This window comes from Vombatus ursinus, unplaced genomic scaffold (assembly GCF_900497805.2).
Source record: "Vombatus ursinus unplaced genomic scaffold, bare-nosed wombat genome assembly UNPS02015016.1, whole genome shotgun sequence".
Classification (NCBI taxonomy): Eukaryota; Metazoa; Chordata; class Mammalia; order Diprotodontia; family Vombatidae; genus Vombatus; species Vombatus ursinus.
This window is the reverse complement of record NW_020954794.1, coordinates 895,158-918,878: the sequence shown is the minus strand read 5'-3', so window position 1 is coordinate 918,878 and position 23,721 is coordinate 895,158. Positions and strand designations below refer to the sequence as shown.

At 42.9% G+C, this 23,721-nt stretch overlaps 1 protein-coding gene across 1 annotated transcript in view; it reads right to left on the bottom strand.

Moving 5' to 3' along the window:
* The window catches only part of PAX8 (paired box 8), a 79,045-nt gene extending 56,139 nt beyond the window's left edge, over window positions 1–22,906 (bottom strand). The window contains exons 1-2 of the mRNA XM_027845753.1: window positions 22,799–22,906; window positions 22,432–22,552 (exon numbers count right to left, since the gene is read on the bottom strand). Coding sequence (XP_027701554.1) covers window positions 22,432–22,552; window positions 22,799–22,906 — 229 coding nt within the window. The remainder of the gene's footprint in view (window positions 1–22,431; window positions 22,553–22,798) is intronic.
* Between the last annotated feature and the right edge of the window lie 815 nt (window positions 22,907–23,721).

The following is a 23,721-nucleotide window of genomic DNA, read 5'->3' as shown; positions in this document are numbered from 1 at the left end:
TGTGTGTGTGTGTGTGTGTGTGTGTGTGTGTGTGTGTGTGTGTGTGTTTCCAGTTAGTAGAATGTAAGCTCACTGAGGGCTGGCATTGTTTTGTTTCCAAATTGTATCCTGAGAGCCTAGTACATGATACATAGTAGATACTTAATAAGTATTTATTGAATATAATTGAGTCCAGGAGAAGGGGCGATTAAATTCGTGTTCAGGGTATACTACAAGTATATTGTAGTCAGGAATGGAAGGGTGGGAAAGAATGAAGATTGTGTGATATAGTGGACTGAGTCAGGAAGACTTGGCCAGATTCAAATCCCACCTTTGACTCTTATTGTTTGCGTGACCTTGGGCAAGTCACTTTGCCATCCCTAGGCCTCAACCTCCTCATCTATAAAATGGGGGAATTGGACTAGACAGTATCTAAGTTTCCTTTCCGTTCTAAACTTATGATCCTCGACTGTGCCCGGGGGCCAGTTAAAAAGGATCCCATATCGCCCCAGGGAGTGGAGTAAGAGGGATAGCTGACTTGTGGGGTGGAACGGGTGAAAACAAAACAAAAGAGGCTGATGTGTCAATCTTCTGAGCCGAGAACCTGCCGCCAAACTGAGCACCTATAATTTATTTACCTGTATGTTTAACTTGGCTGACTCGGAGTGTTGGGACTGAAATGACTCAGCATAGAAGTACAGGGGAGGGACAAAGGGCTCAGGCCACAGTCTCTAAATCAGAAGCTGCGGTCTTTAGACCACCTTCCGTCTCTTATATGGTCAAAGTACCAAAACTAACTAAAAGCAAAGGGGCTTTTGTCTGACATTCCCCTGCCAGCGTTCATCAAAGGAAGAAGTGATTTGTAAAGACCAAAGAAACAATGAATAAAAAATATTATAGCAATATATAATCATACCAGGAACAATGGGACCATGTGTGCAGCGTGTGTGACCAGATCCTGTTTACTCAACATGATCAGGGAATGGGGAGTTCCAGTTAACTGAATGTTTGTATCATTCTTTCTTTCTTTTTTTCTTTTTGACTAGGCAATGGGGTTAAGTGACTTGCCCAGGGTCACACAGCTAGTAAATGTCAAGTGTCTGAGGCTGGATTTAAACTCAGGTCCTCCTGACTCCAGGGCCAGTGCTCTATCCACTGCACCACCTAGCTGCCCCTGTATCATTCTTTCAACAGTATGTGGTCGATGTGAAGCTCTCTAAGGGCAGGTGCTGAGTTGCTTTTTGTCTTTGTATTTCCAGGGGAAATTTGTATTTCCTACTACAATGTCTTGCACACAGTTCATGTTTAATAAATGTGTCTGGAATCGAGCATTGGCCAGTGGTGCTAACATGGAAAAGATTGCTCACTGCTTCTGAAATCGGAGGACCCAGGTTCAAAATGTAATCTTTGACACTTGCTGTCTGTGTGACCTTAGGCAAGACCCTTAACCTCCACAAGTCTCAATTTCCTGATTTGTAAAATAAAGATCTGAACTAGACAGATTCCCTTCCAGCTACAGAGCTATGATTCTGGATAAATAATAATAGTAATAATGATAATACTGATAATACAATTACATAGCACTCTAAGATTTGTAAAGCACTTGCCGCATGACCAACCAGTGGGGCAGATAGTTTTCACGGCATTTAAAAGTTAGAAGAGAACTGAGCAGCCATCTAGTCTAACCCATGCACAAAAGGACCCTCCCCCCCATAACATACTGGATAAGGTATTGTCCAGCCTCTTTGAAGACTACCCCCAAGGAGAAGGAATCTACCACATGTATTATTACTACCATTTTACTGATGGGGAAGATGAGATTCAGAAAGATTAAGGAGCCAGAGGTCTAGGGGAAGCCAGTTGTTAAATTTAAATTTTCAGGGTATCTATACCTATATTTTCAATATCTATACCTTGGACATCAGCAAACACTATAAATTGTAACTTAAATTATTGTTTTATTGATTGTCTAGACTTAAGAAACGATAAGAGAAAATGTTAATAATGTACATTAAACTTACAAGTATGCCATGTGTACATCCCCACCCCCCCAGTTGTTAAACATTTACTAGTAGACCAGTGGTTAAGCCTCTTGCCCAAGGTCCTACAACTAATAAGTACCAGAGTCAGTATTCTTGTTCAGGTCTTCCTGATTTCAAGTCTGGCATTCTTGCCTCTATCTCTTAATTGCCTCAGGTCTAGAAAGTTGAGCCTGTATTGACCCCAGCACAAGCCTTTGAAAGCTGGTTTCTAAGGACGTCCTTGATCCCGGCCTGTTCCTTTGCCATGTATCTATTTATCGTTAAAGCAGAGCACAAAATGTGCAGTTACTTGAACTTTCTGGTTGTCTGGGCTGCAGATAAACAGAGGTTTACTGAATGTGCTTTTGGTTGAATAGAAAGTTGGAGAAAGATGGTCATGGGGCTGAGTAAGTCAAGGAAAGCTTAGTAAAGGCTGAGTGGACCCTTCCTACCTCAGCCCAAGTTTCTTCACGTTGAAGTCCTCTGGACCTCCTCCTGTTTTGGTGACAAGATCAGAGTTGAGACCATGATGGGCACGTTACCTAACACCCTGACCTACCCCAGTCTCCAACTTGAAATGGGGGGACAGAGAGGACTGCCAGAGGCTACAATGCTGCCTGGTAGCTTTCTGCCATGATTGCCTCCAGCCACTCCCTCAGTAGCCCTTTTTTTGTGATGAGTATAACACATGCCTGGTCAACTAGTGGGCGCTCTTTTCCTCCAATTGGCATCAAATCGTCCCGTTGTCTTTTTTCCAGTGTTCTCTTTACGTCATATATTTACATATACATAAACATCATATAATATACATATTCACATCAGTCACCTCTCCCAAAAGTCACCCAGGGCTCCACTCTGGAGTACATTAACAAGCCCACCAAATTACCCATCTATCAAACCCACATTAGCATACATTACTATTATACTTGCTCCAGCCTCAAATCCACCACTGATTTGAGGGAGGGGTCATTTTGCCATAGAGGCTTTGGTAGTCTTACCCACCAACCCTGCTTTCCTCCTCCCTGAGTTCCCCTCCCCCCCACCCACATATACAGAGTCTACCTATGCCACTTTCTCCCCTTCTCTCTGTGAAGCAAATGCCAACCCCTCCCCTCCTATTGTGAACTTTTTGTCCCTGGCACAAGAACAGGTCAGGGCTGTTCTAAGTCCCAGAATAGGGCTGGCCAAGACAAGTGAGACCTTAGGAGAAGGAGCGGGGCACTCAAGGAGAACGGACCTCGTGCTAGTCAGCAAGTGGAGCTGTCAAGCTACGATGGCCACCTGCAATCTCTTGAATGGCCAAAGCCACTGTTCAGGCTTCCCTGAACGGCTGACTCTGGAGTAAGAGGTGAAGTTCTAGACCGATCCTCATCGAATTTTCCACCTCTCTCCTACAGGTGCCCCCAACACCAATATCTGTATCACTCAGTATCTCCCTGCATCCCGCATTGCCTCCCCCACAAAAAAAGAACAGTACCCTTTTAAATACAGACTTCGCTAACAAAATAACCTCCCTGAATTACCTCTCAGGACTCCTCAGCACCTGCCCTTGAGCTGGCCAGCCATGACCAGAATGATGGCCCTTACTGGGTGGCATGGGACTAGAAGGCTGTGAGTGTCCTTTGACAAAAATTGACCAAGAAGAGGCCTCAGTTTCCTCATCTGTAAAATGAGGCACTTGGACTAAATGGCTTCTGAGATCCGTTCCAATTCTACATCTGTGCCTCAAAAGCAAAATGATGCAGGTGTAATTTATTTTAAGGGGAGGAGGGAGGTCTGCGAACTTTTTTTTTTTTTAATTTGGCTAGGCAGTGGGGTTGAGTGACTTGCCCAGGGTCACACAGCTAGTAAGCGTTATGTGTCGGAGGCCGGATTTGAACTCAGGTCCTTCTGAATCCAGGGCCCGTTCTCTATCCACTGTGCCACCTAACTGCCCCTGTGAACTTGTTTTGTAAAATATTTTGATTACTATATATTGGTGTCATTGGTTTCCTTTGCAATCTTTTGTATTTTATTTTATGCATTAAAAAAACTGTTCTGAGCAGTGGTCCAGTCAGCTTCATCAGATCACCAAAAGGATCCATGGCACAAAAGAGGTGAAGAATTCATATTTTAAACCAACTTCCTGTACAAAAATTTGAACTGAGGACTCCATTAATCAGTCAAATGTAGGAAGGACTAATGAAATAATACAACAGGAAATAACTCATGCATAATAACAAGTATAATCCATTTTCTTATCCACCTCATAGGGCTGCTGAGAGAAAAGTGCTTTGTAAATTTTAAGGCACTTTCGAATTCTGCGTGACTATTTTCATCATCACGTGATTCTTCCAACAACCCTGTGAGGTAGGCTCGGAACAATTAGGGACTATATCACCTTGGCTACTGGGGGTTCATGCCCCTACTATCATCACCATCCATGTTTTGAAGTCTTCCTGTGTGCAGACCCCTTGAGCTGGTGATTGAAAAAAAAAAAGAGGTCGTAACAATAATCATTCACATTCCAATAAAATCTTATAGTTTCTGCTGTCTTTTTCTCACTAGGAATTACCAGTCATGGAATTATAGATGTAGAGCTGGAAAGGACCTTAGAAGTCATCACATCCAACCACCTTATTTTACAGATGAGGAAACTGAGGGCAGTCACTTGCCCAGGGTCACCCAGCTAGTAAATATACAAGGGAGGGTTTGAGCTCAGGACTTCCTGATTCTGAGTCCAAGACTCTATCTACTACACCACAAAGCTGCTCAAACATTAATTTTACCATTTTATGCATGAGAAACCTGAGTCTCTGAGAAGTTGAGTGACTTCCTCAGGATCTCAAAGCTTCCAGGTCTATCCCTCTAACCACTCTGCTTTGCTGCCTACCTCGTAAGTGAGGATCTGGATCTCCCTAACCCCCACCTCTCAACCCTCAGCAATATGAAGAGGCTGTAGAGGTGGTCTAATCCCCTCCCCCATGCCCTCATTTTACAATGTGCAAACTGAGGTCCAGAAGAGGGACATTCTTTTCATCTTGAAGTCCAGGACACTGGGACACTAACAGCAAAGAGGTAACAAACAGTCTTGGGATTCTATGCCAGACGTTCTCATTCCAAACCCAGGGCTTTCTGGGTTGTGCTATGCTGGAGTTGGGGTTGGAGAGGAACGTGAGCTCCAAGTTTCAGAGAATATGGGTCCCTTCTCCATCTAAATCTATGATCCTAGCTAGGCATAGCTGATAGGTGCAATCTGCTAAAATTGTTCACCAGTCCCTTAGCCGCTGAACAATTTTTGGTCTCCTCTCCCCCCCGGTGGAAAAAAAATTACTCTTGTGAAAAATATACAAAGTCAAGCAAAGCACATTTCCACATTACCAACCCCTTCTTTTCATAGTCAAAGAAATTGAGACTCATAGAGGTTATAAGTTGCCCAGGGTCACACAGCTAGGAAAGTTCTGATGGGGGACTTGAACCTCAGTCTATCTTGATATGAAGCCCAGTGCACTTTCCAATGGTCTCCAACATTTTTGCAAACCCCTTTCAACAACAAAAAAAGTATTTTGAATCCCCATGAAAATTTAATATACTACTTAAATATACTCCTTACAATTATTTACTGCATAAGGCATCATCAAAGAAATTTTATCATGAACCCCTAGGACCATTGTAGCAAAAACCAAAGGGTTTGTGAACCACCGAATGGCAACCATTGCACCATGTTTCCTGATCTATAAGGTGAAGGTATTGAATTAGATGACCTTCCAGTTCTCTTCTGCCTTTCAATCTATGATCCTATGAACATCCAAAGTCCCTTCCAGCTCTAAGGTTATGTTCAGAGAATTTGGGTAACACGAACCCAAGACTTCTCAAGAACCAATCTGTAAGCCTATATTAAGAGCCTACTATGTGCCAGGCACTATCCCAGGCACTAGAAAATAATGTCAAAAAGATGTGCTTGGAGAGAAGCAGAAGAATAGGTAACCAACAAATTCACCATTTAAAAATTTGATAAACGTAATAACACAACGGAACTCATAGCTATTGGCTGTACCACTTTGTGGAAAAGCAGCAGACACCTACGAGGAGAAAAAAAAAAAATAAAGGAGTAGGAGGGTCTGGCAGAAGAGCTAAAAGACAAGGGGTGCCAAGGATCAAAGTTAAGGAGGTTATCTTCTGAGTGAGTGGGGGGGATTTCCTGTCCATATGGCTGAAGGCCCAATGCCTAAAAATATATGTGGATTGAATTTTAACTGGATTTGCTAGAGACAAAGTTCCAAAATGTAAATGTAGGTTTTAAATATGCTAATGTTTGCTCCTAAAAGACAATGAGATCCGGAGGGGACCTCCTAAGAAGGTATTGGAGGATGAGAGGCCCAGATGTGGGCTCTATGCTAGGGATTAAGGAGAAAGCATTTTAGGAGTTAGAGAAAGAAAAGAAGAGAAAGCTGTAAAGGGGTGGGAGGCTGAGTCAGAAGAGATGAAAATAGCATTAGTTGAGAGAAGGGGCTGGGGGAGTGACTGGAGGGAGAAAAAAAATGCTTTGGTGTAGGCGTTGAGAGGGAGGTTTTGAGCTAGAAAAGCCTGAAAACAGAATTTTGGGGGTGAGTGTGTGTACCCAGAAAAAATAAAGGCTGATTGAGGAAGATTTCTATGACTGGACCAGGATCCAAAGAGTGCCTCAGGGAAGGGATGAGAGGTATCTTGGAGGAGTGGACAGTTCTGGACAGAGCTGGGATCTTCTGTGACCCTCAGTTTAGGGGTTGAGAGGCAGATGAGGGCACTGTAAACAGTGCTGGCTTTGCACTCAGGCAGACTGGTGTTAAATCCAACTTCAGACACATAAATATGGCTGTGGGTCCTAAGCAAGTCACTTAATTCCTTTCTTCATCTGCAAAATGGGAATAACAGCACCTACCTGAGAGGGTTGTTTTGAGGATTAAATGAGAGGATAGGACCAAAGATTTAGGGCTTCAAAGGACCTTAGAGGCCATCCGATTCAGTGCCTTCATTTTACAGATGAGGGAACTAAGGCCCAAGGAGGTCAGATGGTTTGACCGAGCTCTGATGTATGTGAAGTGCTTTGCAAACTGTAAAGTGATATAGCGATGTCAGCTGCGATTATGATTTATTAGTTCTTGTATCTGAGAAGAGATCATTTTCTGCCTGACAGCAAGGGATGGAAGTGGGGCACAGAAAGAAAGAACTAGATTCCTAAATCATCAAGTGACCTAAGAAAAATGGCAGCAAGTTGGATTGGAGATAGAAAGAAAGGGACTCTGTCAAGGAAGCCCAGAGTGACCCAAGGAGAAGGGCTGGAGCAGTGAGCCGGCTAACCTGGAAAGGAGGGACAACCTGGTTAGGAGCTAATTCATAAGAGGGCCTGCACCAAGTCAGATTGAATAATGAGGGACCGTGTACCTGTAAGTTACCTAGTCTGTATATCATTGAGGCCTGAAGCTTTCCTGTCACCAAGGGTTTCACATGTAAAATGGCTGACTATGCCTTCTTTACTGATTAAAAAAAAAATGTCATTTTTAGCTTGAGATACTATGGTCTAGAGCTCTGGATTCGTTGTCAGGAAAGCCTGAGTTTGAATCCTGTCTTGGGTATTTACTTGCTGTGTGGCCCTAGGCAAGTCACTTAATCTGTGTGTGTCTGTGTCTGTGTCTGTCTCTCTCTGTATCTCTGTCCATCTGTCTCTGTGTCTCCGTCTCTGTCTATCTCTATCCCTGTCTCTATCTCTGTCTTTCTCTGTGTATCTGTCTGTATGTATGTCTCTCTCTCTGTCTGTCTCTCCCTCCCTCCCTCCCTCAGAAGGACCCACCTTGAAGGCCGTTGTTCAGAAGAACAAATTTGAAAATGTGTGCAAAGGAAAACTCTGCGTTGACACATGAGTGCCAGCCCCCATCACCTTCAGGAGCTCGGAAGGACAGTCATGGAGTTTTAGAGCTGGACGATACCTCGGCACCCATCTAGTCCAACTCAGACTTGAAAGGAATCCACAATGTAACACCCCCAGCAAATGATCATTCTGCCTCCAAGGGCACCTGGTTCTACCAAACTCATTTTACAGATGAATTTGAGGGAGTTTAAGTGACTTTCCCAAGGTCACCCTGGTAGTAAGAGACAACAGCAAAATCAGATCCCGAGTCTTCTCACTCTAAACCTGGCCCTCTCTGCCTTGATTTTTCTCACTCCATGAATGAGGGGGTTGGACTCTCAGATACTTTTTGGGTTTAATGTTCTGTGATTCTAATGGGAAAAGAACTCAAGGAAAGACACCCCCTCTCCCTACACACACATCATTTGGGGAAAACCTCTCTTCACAGACCAAACATACAAACAAGTTTGTCCTTAGGTGGTCACGGCAGCCAAATGCTGGCAATTTAAAAACAGCCCAGTAGACTTCCATTTGAGGATTGACCTCATCCAGCCTCGTCTTCCATTCCACAAAAAATGGGGAGATACAAGGGTCCTGCCACAATGGTGACACTTTTCCTATCCCCCAGAGATTCTAGCCCTCTCAAGAGGTCCCTGGATCTCTGAGGACAGCTCTATCTCCATTACACAAAGTGTCTCTCAGAGCAATCCATCAATCAAGGACTGCTTGGACTGTGGAGTCTGCTGAGCTGCCTTAATGAGCTGACACCAGAAAGAGCTGGGATATCAAGCCTAGATGATAACAGTAGCCCTGGAATGTTTCTCAAAGCTGAATAGATGACCGGAGGATTTCAGCTGAACATGCAGCTTGAAGGAAACATGGTAGAAGTGGAAAATGTCATTATTCAGTTTTATACAATCCTTTATTCCCTTATATTCCACCCCTCCCCCCAACCAAACATACATGTATCTATTCCTTCTCCTATTGCCTGCTAGGCATCTCCACCTGAATGTCCTTTCAATGCACACAATTCCTTATTGGAATGCTCTCAAACTAAACATGTCCACAACAGAATTCATTGTCCTTCCGCCTAAACCCTTATTTCTATTTCTAACCTAAATTGCCTTATTTCTGTTGAGGGCATCACTATCTTTATCCTTCCAGTTACTCAGCTTCCAGTCTCAGAACCACCATCAATTCCTCTCTTCTTCCTCCCCACACCCCTCCCCCCTAATCAATTGTCAGGTCTTGTTGATTCTATTTTCTCAACATCTCCAGCATCTGTCCCTGTCTCTCTATCACCACTACATCTCTAGTCCAGGCCTTCATCATCTCTTACACAGATTTTTGGAAGAGCCTTTTCATGGCATCCTGCTCTCTTCTATCCCTTCTCCGATCTACCCACCATACAAATGCCAAATGAATATTTCTGAAGCACAAACCTAACTATATCATTCTGCTACTCAACAAGCTGCAATGACTGCTCATTGACTTTAAGATAAAATATAAACTTCCCCATTCATAATTTAATGCCCTTCATAATCTGACTCCAGCCTCCAATCATATGCAACTGCATATGATCCCCCCTCATGCACTCTACACTCCAGCCAAACTGACCCCTACACAATGTCCCATCTCCCGCCTCTGAGTCATAGATGGAAGACTTACCCTCTACTCCTCAATTTCTGAAACCTCCAAGACTCAGATCAAGTGTTATCTCTTTCAAGAAATCATCACTGATTCCCCCAGTTGATAGTGCCAACCCTGCCAATATATTTGTTTTGTGAACATCCTCTTCTTACTTATCTGTGACCACATTGTATCCTTCCAATAGAATTTAAGTTCCTTGAAGGCAGGGACTGCCTCACTTTTGTACATGTATCCCTAGCACCTAGCACAGTGGCTGGGATGTGGTTGGTGTTTAATAAATGTTCTCTGATTTATTCATTGCTTTGAGAAACAGCAAGGTATAGTGATGATAAAGCTGGCCTCAAAGTCAGTAAGACCTACGCTCAAGACCCATCTCTGATAATGCTGGTAATTAAACCCTGGGCAAATCATTTTACCTCTCAGAGCCCTAACTCTTTAAGAGAGTTAGCTAGGTGGCTTAGAGATTAGAGTGCTGAACCTAAAGTCAGGAAGTTTAGTTTCATCATTTTTCAGTTGTATCCAACTCTTCATGACCCCATTTGGGGTTTTCTTGGAAAAGATACTGGCGTGGTTTACCATTTTATAGATGAGGAAACTGAGTTAAGCAACTTGCCCTGGGTCACACAGCTAGTAAGTGTCTGAGGCTGGATTTGAACTCAGGTCTTCCTGATTCCAGCCCCAGTGCTCTGTCCACTGTGCTAACTAGCTGCCTTTGAAGTCAGGAAGACCTGAGCTCAAATCCAGCTGCAGATATAAGTATCACCTACATGACCCTGGACAAGTCACTTAATCTCTGTCTGCCTCAGAGTCCTTCTTTATAAAATGGAGATAATGCCTCCTTTCTTGGAAGGCTGTTGTGAGGGTGCCATGTTCACTTAGAGCTTTGCAAAGTTTAAATGCTAATTATGATGATCACAAGTTATCTACGCACATTGTTAGAAGGAAATTCCTCATCACAACTCCCAATAAGGAACTCAGTACACTGATAAAATCAGGGTTCACAGATCGGAAATCTTGGTTCAAAAAGGGTTAAAAAAAATAACAACCCTGCCTTTCCCCCTTGTTATAGACAGGGAGGACTGGGTGTGTGTGGAACAGGACACATCCCATCAGAAATGGTCAATATGATGGTTAGTTTTGCTAAGTTGCTTTTTTCCTCTTTCTTTGTTTTAAGAAATGGTTCTCTATATCAAGCAAGTATATTTGAAAGTCAATGCAATGCCAAAACAACAGACATTATTTAAAATAATATAACATTTTCAAAGTAATCACAGATCTGGAGCAAATACCTTTGTGTGTGTGTATTCGTCTCTGACACACCATCACAACCGCTCCACATAGGTCTGGAGTGGTCCGCCCAGGTCCCTTCAGTGGGCAGCGTGTGAAGAAACTGGATGATGACTTAGGTGGTGTGAAGTCACACATCTATAGATGGAGCTATTTTCCTGAGGCCTTACTTTAATGCCCAAATCCCACCCTTTGTGGAAGGAAAGGCCATCAGACAAACCTCCCAAATTACCCTTCACCCCCTTTTGCTCTCAGAAAGCTGGGCCTCTCTTTTGTGGGGTGTATATTTCCTGTTACTGCCAATCTGTTTGGAAGAGCTTTAGGAAAATATTTTTAAATAGATTTTTATTGGTAGCTTTTGTTTTTATGCTGCTTAAATTTCCTTTTGTATCTCTCCTCTCCTTCTGCCCCTCTCCCAGAAAGCCATTGAAAGAAAGAAAAAGGAAGGAGGGAGGGAGGGAGGGAGGGAAGGAAGGAGAGGAAGAGAAAATAATTCAGCAAAATCAACATTGAAAATATCTGATATTCTATGCCGTGTTCCAAAACCATAGTACATAGAGTACTGAGTGTGGAGTCAGGAAGATATCAGTTCAAATCAGCTCTAGACACTTACTACCTGTGTGAATCTGGGCAAGTCACTTAACCTCTTTTTGCCTAAGTTTTCTCAACTGTAAAATGGGGATAATAACAGCACATACCTTTCAGGATTATTGTGAGGTTCAAATGGGATAATATTTGTTATTAATAAACAACTTCCTGCAAAAGAGGTATCTTCTCATAATGAAAAAAATTAAAAGGAAAAACCAGAGCTCCAAGTTCATCCTCCTCTTACCATCCCACAAGATCTCAAAGATGGGAGAGCAATTAGAGGTCACCTAAGCTGATCTATACTCAAGTGGGAATCCTCTCTACAATTTCCATCTGAAAAACTTCCAGTGATAAGGAAGCATGGTTTAGTGGGGAAAGAGTATTGGGTTCAGAATCAGAAAGTCCTGAGTTCAATTACTTCCCCTGACTTACCAGCTATGTGACTTTAGACCAGTCATTTACCTGGTCTCAAAGCTTCAGTTTCCTCATCTGTAAAATGAGGGGGTTAAATTAGGTTTGTTATTATGTGAGGCAATTGGGGTTAAGTGACTTGCCCAGAGTCACACAGCTAGTGAGTGCTATGTGTCTGAGGCCGGATTTGAACTCAGGTTCTCCTGAGCCCAGGACCAGTGCTCTATCCACTGCACCACCTAGCTGCCCCAAGGGGGTTAAATTAGGACAAAGATGTCAAACATGCTGCCCAAACCAGATTAAAATGTAATTGGAAAATATTTAATAAAATAAATTCAATTCAATAACACTTATTAAGTACCTACTACATGCCAAGCACTGTACACAAAAATAAAAACACAATTAAACATAGATAGTATTATATTGTAAAAGTCACTACACAGCCCAAAGGGACCCTTATATACAGATTAGTGGGTCCACTCTCTATTTCAGTTTGACACCATTGAATCTGAATATCTTGAAGATTTTTTCTAGCTCTTACATTCTGCAATTGAATTAGACGATTATCTAAAGAACTTTGTAAACTCTAAAGCACTTTATGTGTCAGTTATTATTTACTCAATATTATTGAGTTATTAAGTCAACACAGCCAGAGACAAGGGATTCCATTTTTTTGACAACTCTAAGCATTAGAGCAAACATGGCATCAGGGAGAGAGGGCTGACCGAGAAGTTGGGAAGCCATCAGCACAAATGTTGCCACTGGTGCATACTCGCTTGGATGTGGCCTCAGTGCCTCCTGGGAACTGTAAGATTATAAACTACTGGCAAGTTATACATTGCTTCAGTGGAGGGAATTCCCACACTAGGAGTTCCTGATGCCAATGAAACCACGGGTCCAAATTCGTCAGAAAAATTGTTAGGTTTTACTTTACATCAAGCCAAAATCTGCCTCTCTCCTACCCACTGTTCCTCATTCTCCCTTCTGGGGCCAAATAGGAAAATTCTAATCCATTTTCTGTCTGACCAGCCCTAAGCACTTGGAGTTACTTCTCAGATCCCACTGAAGTTTTCTCTGCTCCAGGCTAAACCTCTCCAGTTTACTTCAGCCTTGTATGGTCTCTGGTCCTCTTCACCTTCCAGGTGCCATATCCTGTGATCCAAACTCCAGACCAAGAGAACTGGGACCTGGGTTTTGTGCTCCATTTGGGAATAAGCCTTCAGAGGGTAGCTAGGTGGCATGGTCAATGTCTGGTCCTAGAGTCAGGAGGACCTGAGCTCAGATCTGGCCTCAGACACTGACTAGCTGTGTGACCCTGGGCAAATCACTTAACACCAATTGCCTCAAAAAATAAAAAAAAAAGTCAGCATTCAGTTGAGATTCATCTCCATTTCTGAGCTCCAGGCCTCTCCATCAGTCAGTTAACTAAGTAACTGAAAGATATGTACAGGTAACAGGTGCCAGCCACTATTAGGGAGAGTGCTTTACCCATGGTCCACAGCCAGTAAATTTTGGAGAGCAGACATTCGGACCCAGATCTCTCCTGACTTCACATCCAACTCTCTAATTACAAGGTTCCCTGTGCTGTACTGGAGAGCTTGAGGGGAGGAAAGAGGTGATAAGAGAGAAACAGAAGAAATGGTCCTTGCCCCATGAAGATTGGACAGTCTATCCAGAAGGCTTACCTAACACCCATGGGAAGCTACAAGACAAACCGAAGTGATCAGTCAAGTGAGACAGACAGAGAGTTCTGGGTTTACTCAGGGAAGGGATATAGGCAATGAGAACTGAGCACAGTGATCCTGCCCCGGCTTCAGATTCTCTAGCGACACTAACACCTTCACTTCCCCCACCCCCCACCCCAACAACGGCTGGCTAGTCCTAAAGCAGAAAGAGAAGTTTCTGGAAAAACAAGGGGGCAGGTAAGGGAAGAGAATAAGCATTTATATAGCACCTACTATGTGTTGGGTACTCAGTCCTAAGTGCATTTACAAATATTATCTAATTTGAACCTCACAACAACCCTGTAAGCTACGTGCTACTATTAATCCCCATTTTACTGTTGAGGAAACTGAAGCAAACAGAGGTTAAATGATATGCCCAAGGTTACACAGCTAATATCTGAGATTGGATTGAACTTTCTTCCTGACTTTGGGACCAGGTAGTCTATCCACTGTGCCACCTAGCTGCCTTGTTGAAAAGTTAGGGAATAAATAGATATCCAGGATTGTGGTGGAGGGCTGCCCCAGCCAGTTGGGAACCAACTGGATACTGCCAGCCCTCACCAAGAACTCTGGCGGCAGTTTGGGTCCATTGAGCCATTAAGCAATTATTGTGGGGACGATTTGCCAATCATATGAAAATCAGCTGGTTTCTACATTCCGGCTTTCATTCCAACAATTGTTACCTCTCTAAAGATCAGCAGCACCAGGTGAAAGGTCCATTTTGGCCCATACAGACCGTCCCAAACAAGGATTCTGTCTGCTTTTCTGAAAGAGTAAATGTTCACTGGGCCAACCTCAAGAAACTTTTCTTCTTGAACATGATGAGATTGAATCCCCAGTGACTGTTTATGATAAATGACCTCGGGTTCTCCTGCTAATCTGCTTTTTGTTCGATTTGTTCATGTCTTCATGGAATTGTCTTGTCTGATTTTTTTTTTTTTTTGCTTTTACTCCCCCTCCATTTCTTTTATGACTTTCTTTGGAAGATGGTATGGTAAAGGATAGGGATTCCCTGGGCTTTTAATCCCGGCTAGAAGAAGCTTCTCTTCAACAAATGTAATGAGAAAAATCCTAGACTGAGAATCAAGTGATCTGAGTTTGAATCTCAGCTCTGCTGCATTCTAGCTTTGTGACCTTGGGTAAGTTGCTTAACATCTCTGGGCCCCAGAAATGATTAGGTTGGACTCAGTCTTTAAAGTGCCTTCCATGACTTCCAGAAGGAATTCTAGTAGCTCACCACTTAATACTCTGGCAGCTGTCCATGCCAGCCTCAGTACCACTTATTTCCAATTTCACTCCATTTCTAGTTCAACTGTTTCAAGGCTTCTTCCCATGGCATCTCTCCTCCCCTTCCCAACATCAGACTCATCCATGCTCTTATGCCAATTCTTGCCCCAGACTTAAGCCACTCTTGATTCCACCATCAAAACTATGGAAAGGTTGGGTAAGTCAACTGTGACCAGATATTTTTCCAACACGGAAAGAATACTCCCTGCCTAGATCAGGAAAATGAATTGAGTAATAACTATGCCAGGGAACATACTGGAATAAAGTATAATGTTTGTCTTGATTTTAGAACGCCTTTGGGAACACTCAGAATCATATATTTTTGAGAAGGAAGATGCCTTAGAGATCACCCATTCCAACCCATTATTTCCCAGATGAGAAAACTGAGGTACAGATATATTAAGTAACTGGCTCATGGTCACAAAGATAATAAGAAGCAAAGTGAAAATTCTAACCTGAGTCTTCTGAATCCAAATCTATGCCTTTCCATTATATCTTACATGTTGCATAACATTTTGATACGACAGATAATATTTTGTGGGTGTGAGTTGGTATGATTGTTAATATTATCAATGATCATAATATCATATACTGATATCATGTGACATCAATAATGTAAGAATAAAAATCATTATAATACTTAACATTTAGAGGATGCTTGGAGGTTTGCAAAGTGATTTACAAATGTTATCTCACTAGATCCTTACAACAACTCTGTGAAGTAGTTGTTCTTATTATTTTCACTGAAGAATTATTTTGCACTTGAGGAAACTGGGGCAGACAGAGGTTAAGTAATTTGCCCAGAGTCACACAGCTAATAAGTTCCTAGGGCTGGATTTGAACTCAGGTCTTACCTACTTCAGGTTCAATGCTCTATCCATGATACTGCCTACCTCATATTTTGTCACAGTTTTAAAATGCTTTTAAATACATTGTCTCATTTAATCTTCACAATATCCCTAGGGAAAAGGTGCTGTTATTATCCCCATTTTACCTATGGGGAAATTGAGGCTAGTGAATTGTCCAGTGTCATAGGACTAGTTAATTCAATGGATTTGGAGTAAGAAGGCTTGGGTTCTCATTCTGACTCCCTAACTATGTGACCAGGTAGTCATTTTAGATAATAATTTAGAGAATCATTTAGAGAATAATCAATTCCCTAAGCCTCAGTTTCTTCCTCTGTAAAATGGAGTTAATACTTTGGTGGAAGGGAGAGAAAGACTGTCACTGAATGGAGGCTACATTTGTAATACCTTACATCAAACGATAATTGACCTAAACCTGGAAGCCATCTCTGATGCCAGCCAATCCAATCCCCTCGTTTCCCAAATGGGATTACATGAGTTATTGTGTGTGGAGTAGTTTGTAAATTAAAATGCTGAGCTGTGTGTGTGGGGGGGGGTCCCAACCTATAAGACAAAGAGAAGATCATCAAGGGATTAACAGAGAATATTTGGTAAATAACTTCATTACCCTACTGAAACATCCCCAAAGTCATCATGTTAGTGAAAAAAATTACATTTAATAACTTTATGATCCTAAAAAATGTCATTATGTACCACATACAATTCTTTATGAAAAATTAATGTCTTTATCTTACTTCTTCAACATAAATGCCTGGTACACTCTAGACTGTATTTTCTTTCATATTTCATGTTGAACAGAGCTACAGGGTGCTTGTACGTGGGCATGGGGACACAAAAAAGGTTGGGAACCCCTGTGCTAAGTCAATAAGGGCTATTAATGATGTGAGTCTGTTTATGTGAATTGGGATTCCATTGTTCTGAGAGTTGCCTTCATGTGACCACACTGACACCCTCACACTGAAAACCTTTCACAAGCTAAAAATCAGACAAGGGAGGAGTAGATTTTGAGCTAGGGAAGCTGGTCGGGTGAGGTAGGGTGACCCCTGCTTTCATTGGTGATTTTTCACCAGCCTCCTCTGCACTGTTTTCTTGCCCTCTAATGGCCCATGGCTCCTTGTGTCCATTGTGAAAAGGACAGTCCCATGGCCCCTCAATGAGACCCCCTGCCACCCCTGACTCAGCAGAGCACAGATCAGCAGGGAGGGCTAGAGAAGCTGAGGCCTTGGAAGGAGATCCGATTAAGTCATTTCCACCCTTGGACGGGCCACCAGACCCCACTAGGTCCCCAGACCTTTCCCCTAGGTTGGCTGGACAGCTACAATATGCTGCTGTGCACTAATTAGTACTAACTATTCAGGTCACTGGGAGGTCACTTAAGGAAAACAAGGGGAAAAGACAAAACTAATGAGTGATGTGGTTGGAGGCAAGGGAAAAGGGAGAAGAGAAAGAAGAAAGGATGCCGCCCTCTCTCCTTTGGCCCAAATCAGGCTCCTGACCTCACCTTGGGGAGAGATTTCCCACATTTGGAGTCAACAAATATTTAACTGCCTACTATGTGCCAGGCACCATGTTAAGCATTGGAGGTTTAGGGACAAAATGAAGAAGTTTCTACTATCAAGGACATTTACATTCTCCTGGGGGCATATGACATGTGTAAAGATGGATATGACATGTATGACAAGTGTACAGATGCATGAAACTAGGCAGCTACTGCCTAGTGAGAAAACAAGGACAGAATAAGCCAACCTGGTTTCAAAATTTGATTTGTGGAGGGAGGGGTTTGGGGAGGGCAAGTGGCTCAGAGGTGGGGAGACACACATGGTGCCTGGGTCCCATTAACGAGGAAAGCATTGATGATGCCACCAAAGGCCACTGAAGTGAATGCTCCCCCACTGATCACAACTCAGCAGTGGCCACATCTGGCTGCTTTTTGGACAACTAGGGCCCTGTCCTGGGAGGGAAGGAGTCCTGATGTCATGTCTGAATCTCTGAAGATGGCTCTCAGCATCCACCAAGGATCACAAATTAATGTCAGAACTGGGATGGAAGTCAGGGATAATGGGGAGGGGAGGAGGAGAAGAGAGAGAAATAGGGAGAGATGATGATGTAAAAAAAAGCTATAACAAAGAAAAAAGTGGGGCTGATCTAAATGGACATGGTATGTTAGGGACACTGATGAAGAAAATAACCTAGTTAAATGAAGCCTCTTTGCAATATTTGCTATTTCCACCATAGATCATTCTGTTTGCCATCTTTGAGCCCATAGGTTGGAATGCTTTCCCTTCTCTTCCTCCTTAGTTCCACATCTTAGAACCAAACTATAACTCCTTCAAGGCTTAGTTTAAGTAACACTTCCTAAAAGAGGCCTTTTCTGATATTCAAAGTTAGGAGTAGCAATGGGTCCAAGAGAATGTGTTTGGCACAGTCTCACCCAAGCCAGAAGGCAATTCCACCTCCCACCCCAGACTAAAAATGGGTATTTGGTAAGTTTTTCAAAAGCCAAAGGAAATCTCTTCCCCTACCCTGAGCCCCATTGGACTGCCTAAAATATAGTTATCTACTAAAGCAAGAGAAACTAAGGACCCTGAAAGATTAAAAACCCCAGAACTAGGGAATTATAAGGAGAGAGAAAAAAGCTCTTTTCCTTAGGACAGGGCTCTGCTGCTTTTCTTTCTACTGAAATTTCTACAAAATTTGTGTGGCACATTGGAAAGAGCCACTGGATTGACATCAGAAGGCTTGGGTTTGAGACCCGGTTCTTCTACTTATTGCTGTGTGACCTTGGTTGGGTGTGACCTCTCTGATCTTTCATTTGTTCATTTGTAAAAGGACTGGATGATTAGCTCTGACAGTCTAAGAATCTATGAGAGCATTAACTACTGTCGGGAAAGGACTTGGGAGGCAGCATGACCTAGTGGGCAGAGTGTCAGGCTTGGAGTTAGGAAGACCTGGATGCAAATCCCACACAGACACTCTTCACCTGCTACCTGTATGACTCTAGGCAAGTCACCTGACTTCTCTGAGCCTCAGATTCTTCACCTGCCAGGTGGTGACAATAAATATAAAAGGGATGTTAGAAGCCATCTTGTCTAATCCCCTGGTTTTAAAGGAAACTGAAACCCAAGGACATTAAACCACATGCCCAAGGGCACACCAGGGAATGAGTATCAGAAACAGACTTTGAACCCAGATCCTTTAACTCCAGGGACAGCATGCTTTCCACTGTACCTTGCAGTACTTGCCAAAGGACTGTTGTTATGTGAATCCACTGAGATAATGTGTGTAAAATGCTTTTTAAATTTGCAATCATTCTCTAAAAGAGCTATTATTAGTACCGTTTCTCCCAGCATACTTTCATAAAGCAAGGCTGGGCACATAGTAGGTGCTTGTCAAATGAACAGATAAATTCCAAGCTGCTTTCTTCCCTGAACGGACACTCCCTGAACCCTTAGTGGGAGACATATCCTTTTGTCCCACAGAGATCCCCAGCTGGGGTTCCCCTCTGGAACTCCTTGCATTGTCTCACATAAGCACAACCTCAGAGACAATTCTCAGGTTGGGGAGCAGCCTTGGGGGAGAGATTTTTTTTTTCAATCTTTCCCTAATGTCTGAACATAAGCAAATGGATGAATAACCCTAAGTCTTGGGTGAGAAGTTGAGCCAGAGTTGGTTTTTGTTTTTGTATTTACCCACACTGGTCCTTTTATCTTCTGTGCTCAGGAGCCCTAGAGTGAAGCTTTACTCAGTCCAACTCAAAGCTCAGGACTTCACTTAATTGATAAGTAGAATCCCCTTAAAAGACAAGGTGCCCAAGATGGACCAGCTGGGAAAATAGAAATCCAATAAGGTCAGAATCCTGTTTTCTTGGGGCCACACATTCCCAGACACATCCTCCATATGGCCTCCCTCTATTCTAAAATTAGTATGAATTTCATTCCTCAGCTGATCAAGGGGAAAGAGTAGGGTAGCCTGGTGGAAAAAGCAAATGTCCAGCTCCTTTTCAATTGCCTCTCAATTCATTTCCCTCCACAGGTAAAGGAGATCTGTCCTGTGATTTTGTCTATGTTCAGAGGCTCACCACCACCAACACCACCATGCAATGGGGAGATCTGAAAATACCCTGAAACAAAGACATTCAAGGCTCCATTTTCACCAGCAAAAGAGGCAAAACTGTGCAAAGGAATGGTCTTTTCCCCTCATTCCCAAGGCTTCCTTTAACAGGAAAAATACACCAATAGGTGAATAAAAAATTTCCATCAAAAAACAGTGAGATCACAGCTTATTCTGAAATAAACATTAGAAGAACTTTGTTGTCTTGAAATAAATAACTTTTAAAAAGAAAGAAAAGAAAAGAAATACCCAGACAAATTCAAATTGTTTTATGAGAACCAATTAATAAATGCTAATTCATTCAGGTGTATCTCCATTAAATTACTGTTTGATTTAATTGCAGGGGAATTTTCCATTACTAAACTCTCCCTTGCTGAATTTTTGCATTATTTATATATTTTTTCAGTTGCATTAATAGTACGGTTGGTATGCGATATTATCTGTCATTTGTGCGCCTTAAAATGTTTCCTCATTCTTGCAGCTTCGTGTAATTTAGGAGAAGTCTCATTAAAAACAGAGAAGATTTTGTGCATACATGATTGGAAAAGAGGCTGGTTGCTCTTAACCTGAAACAAGAGGATCTTTTCTGGTGGTTTTGCCCTCATTCCTGAGTGTTTTCCTTTTGGTTAATGGGTGAAGGTTTCCAGTGCCAGAGCACCAGACGCTGGAATGAGCAGGAACACGCACGTATACAAACCTGACCGTGGGCTTAATTAATGATAAAGACAAATTAAAAACTGGAGCTCTGGTTCCAATCCCCTTAAACTCGGGCTGCATTGCCCTGCTCCCTCTCTCCAGGTTTACGGACAAGAAGAATCGCAAACGCTTGAGATCCTGCCTGTTTCAGTCCCTCAGCGATGTGTTTTTATTTGTGGATAAGAGAGATGAAAGCTGAGCAGGAATTTGGTGGGTCCAAGGCTGACTATGCAAAAATATGACTTATTTTCTTACTCTGACCTACAGAAAATCATCCCTAGACCCTACTGCGTTCTCTTCCCTTTACTCCACACACCTATATGCCCCTTGTTCTTGAAAACTTCTCTCTCATCTCTACCTTTCCTTTCTCTTGTTCCTTCTGTCTCTCAGTCTATGTAATTTTCTCCATGGTTATCTCTTACTTTATTTCTCTTCTCTTTCTCTCTTTTTTCTCTGAACCCTCCTCTGTGCTCCAAAACTTTCTGGGATGTGAATGATTAAACCACAAACTCCGAGGTTTTGGCATGAAAGGGTATGTCACTGTAAGGAAAATTTCACCTTCATAACCAGCTCTATCAATAATTTCACCAGGATGGTAACTACAGAGTATGTCTTATAATTGGCTTTTGCAAATAAAGAAAGACTTCTACTCATTTGTTTATCCCTGACCTAACCCTTAGTTTGGAGACTGCCCTCTGCACGTTTTATCCGGGGAAATTTTTTGGGTTACTGTCGATTGGTGTAACCTAGATGCACAGTCCTATCTATGCAGAATCTCATAACCTTGCAACCTGCTGTAAGGAAGTAATGGATGGGGGAGGGTGTAATATAACGCTCTGTCTACTTCATTATAGTAATTGACTTTCTTTTAAGGAAAGACCTCCTCTTGATTAATCAAAATTCCTTTGGATTTATTTTCATTTAATTCTCTTCCCCCCCCTCAACTTCCTTTGCTCCTCAACAAAAGTATGGGGCTTCCGGGTAGTTGCTGGTAACTTAAAATAAATTAATCTCCCTTCCCATTCCCCTCCCCCCCCAACAAATTCCCCGACGAACGGGTCCAACAGACATCAAAAAAAGTGTCACTCAGAAATAATGACTTCTTATCCATCAAGAAGGGCCATTAAAGTGACAAAGCCTCAAAAGATACTTATCTTCAAACTAATTCACAAGGTAGCTAAATTATCTCCTAATTAACTTTCATTGATGAAGGTGGGAGGATGGTCCGCGCCTAAAACAAAGATGAATTGAAAAACTCCAATACGTCTTTATGCTCCTCGAGGCTAGGTCATCATCCTTCCTGGGGAGCAAGGCTACATTTCCAGTGCCCTCAAGAGGGGTGGAGAAGGCGGGGGCAATTCTTCCCCAAAGCAGCCCTCTCTTCTTCCCCTAAGGACACCGAAAAAGAAAGGACGTAGAGAAGTTTGGGCCTTTGCTTCTTCTTTTCTTGAGCCTAAGCAATTGTGTTCAGAAGACTTTGATTGATTTGGTAAAGTTGAGGACGTAACCAAACTTTTAATGGGAGTCTCATCAGTTGGGCTATATTGCAGAGCCCCTTTTCTTCTAAAAACTTGTCCCTCCGCCCCCTGCCGCGTGAAGACTTCTGGGTGAGGAATGGGGGCTTCTGTGGGTGCCTGGCCAAGTACCTGGGAACACTTGGCGGCTCTCCTTTGTTCTTTCTCTGGGGCGAAGAGGGGTGGTTCCATTGTGTGTTGTTTGGAAATTGGAGACAACGAAAAACTGTTCGGCGTCCCAGAGAACGAACTATATAGCTGTTGAGTCCCCTCCGGAAAAAAGAAGCTGCTTGAACTGTGCCCCCAGAATAAACGGAAGAGTGAGAATGCAAAGGAGTTGGCGGGTGGCAAAAAGGAACCCCGGTTTTTGAAAGAAAAAATAAAGGACTGATCCTAGGATCTGACCAGACTGGACCGAGGCCGTCTACTTACGACGGCTGGGAACTTTTTTCAGGGACTTGCATTTCAGGGATTGTCGATCTATCAGGTGGCCCAAGGTCAGGGTCCAGAGCTGCAGCGAGGTCTGGCCCGACTTCCTTCGTTGGAAAAGAGGCTTAGGAGAGAAGGCCCGATTATCCCGCTCCGGGTGAAAGCGATCCTACTTTTACTTCAAGAGTCTGAGATACTTAGAAATGAAAGCATCTGGGATCGGTGGCGAGGGAACATTCGTGCCCCCCACTTTCTCCCGAACACACAGCACCCCAGTCTTTCAGACAGGAGAAGATCTGTGGCTACAAAAAGGGGATGGTGGGCTTTAATCTCCAACCAGAAATTAGGAAAAACATCCAACGAATCTGACCACAAATACGGAAGGGCCCCCCTGGGCTGTAGGTTTGAGGAATAGATGTCGAAAAGAAATAGCTCCATTAAGGAGCTGGGAAACCAGCACGATGAATACAAATCGCATTGGATTTTAGGCTGCTATACTTGGACACAGTTCTGTCCAGTTTTGTCAAGCTTTTCACCAAATTCAGAGAGAAGCCCTAAAGAATTCTCTCTCTTCTTTCCTCCCTCCCTCTTCTCTCTTCCCTATATTTCAATTTCTCTCCCTCTTCTCTTTTCTGTTAATATTTGTCCCTTTGTGTGTGTGTCTCTCTCTTGCTCTCGGTGTGTCTCTATCTTGGCGTGTCTCTCAATCTCTGCCTGTCTTCCACTATCTCTGTGTGTCCGCCTATCTCTCCTTCCCTCTGCTACTATTTTTTCCCATTTTTCTGTCAAATATGTGTGTGTACACACACAACACATATTACATAAATAAAACATACATATATAAGTCCTATTTATGGCACAGTTGGAAGTGGGGGGGGGGGAACACCCTAACGCCCTAGTCAGAAGGGATCATACAAATCTACTTGGATTGGAAATTATTGTAATTTTATTCTGCAGGCCTGCTATTTAATTTTGTTTTTAAGTGAAAAGAACACTGTGTGTGTGTGTGTGTGTCCGTGTGTGTGTGTGTGTGTCCGTATGTGTTTTGTACTCGCTCTAATTAGTGCCTCTGAAAAGACATGAAACTACAGAGAAAAATTAAAATAAGCTTGGGGCAAGAGCCCCTCGACATGGGCCTGGGGCTTTCTGACCTAGCGCCTCCAGAACTGCTGCTTAGGGCACACAAAGAACTGACTAGGTCCCTGCCTTCATCTCAGGATGAGATAGATGGTCAAGGTGGGAAGGCCAAGAGCGGAGAGTGGAAGGGAGACCGGAGTCCTGAGGGCAATGCCT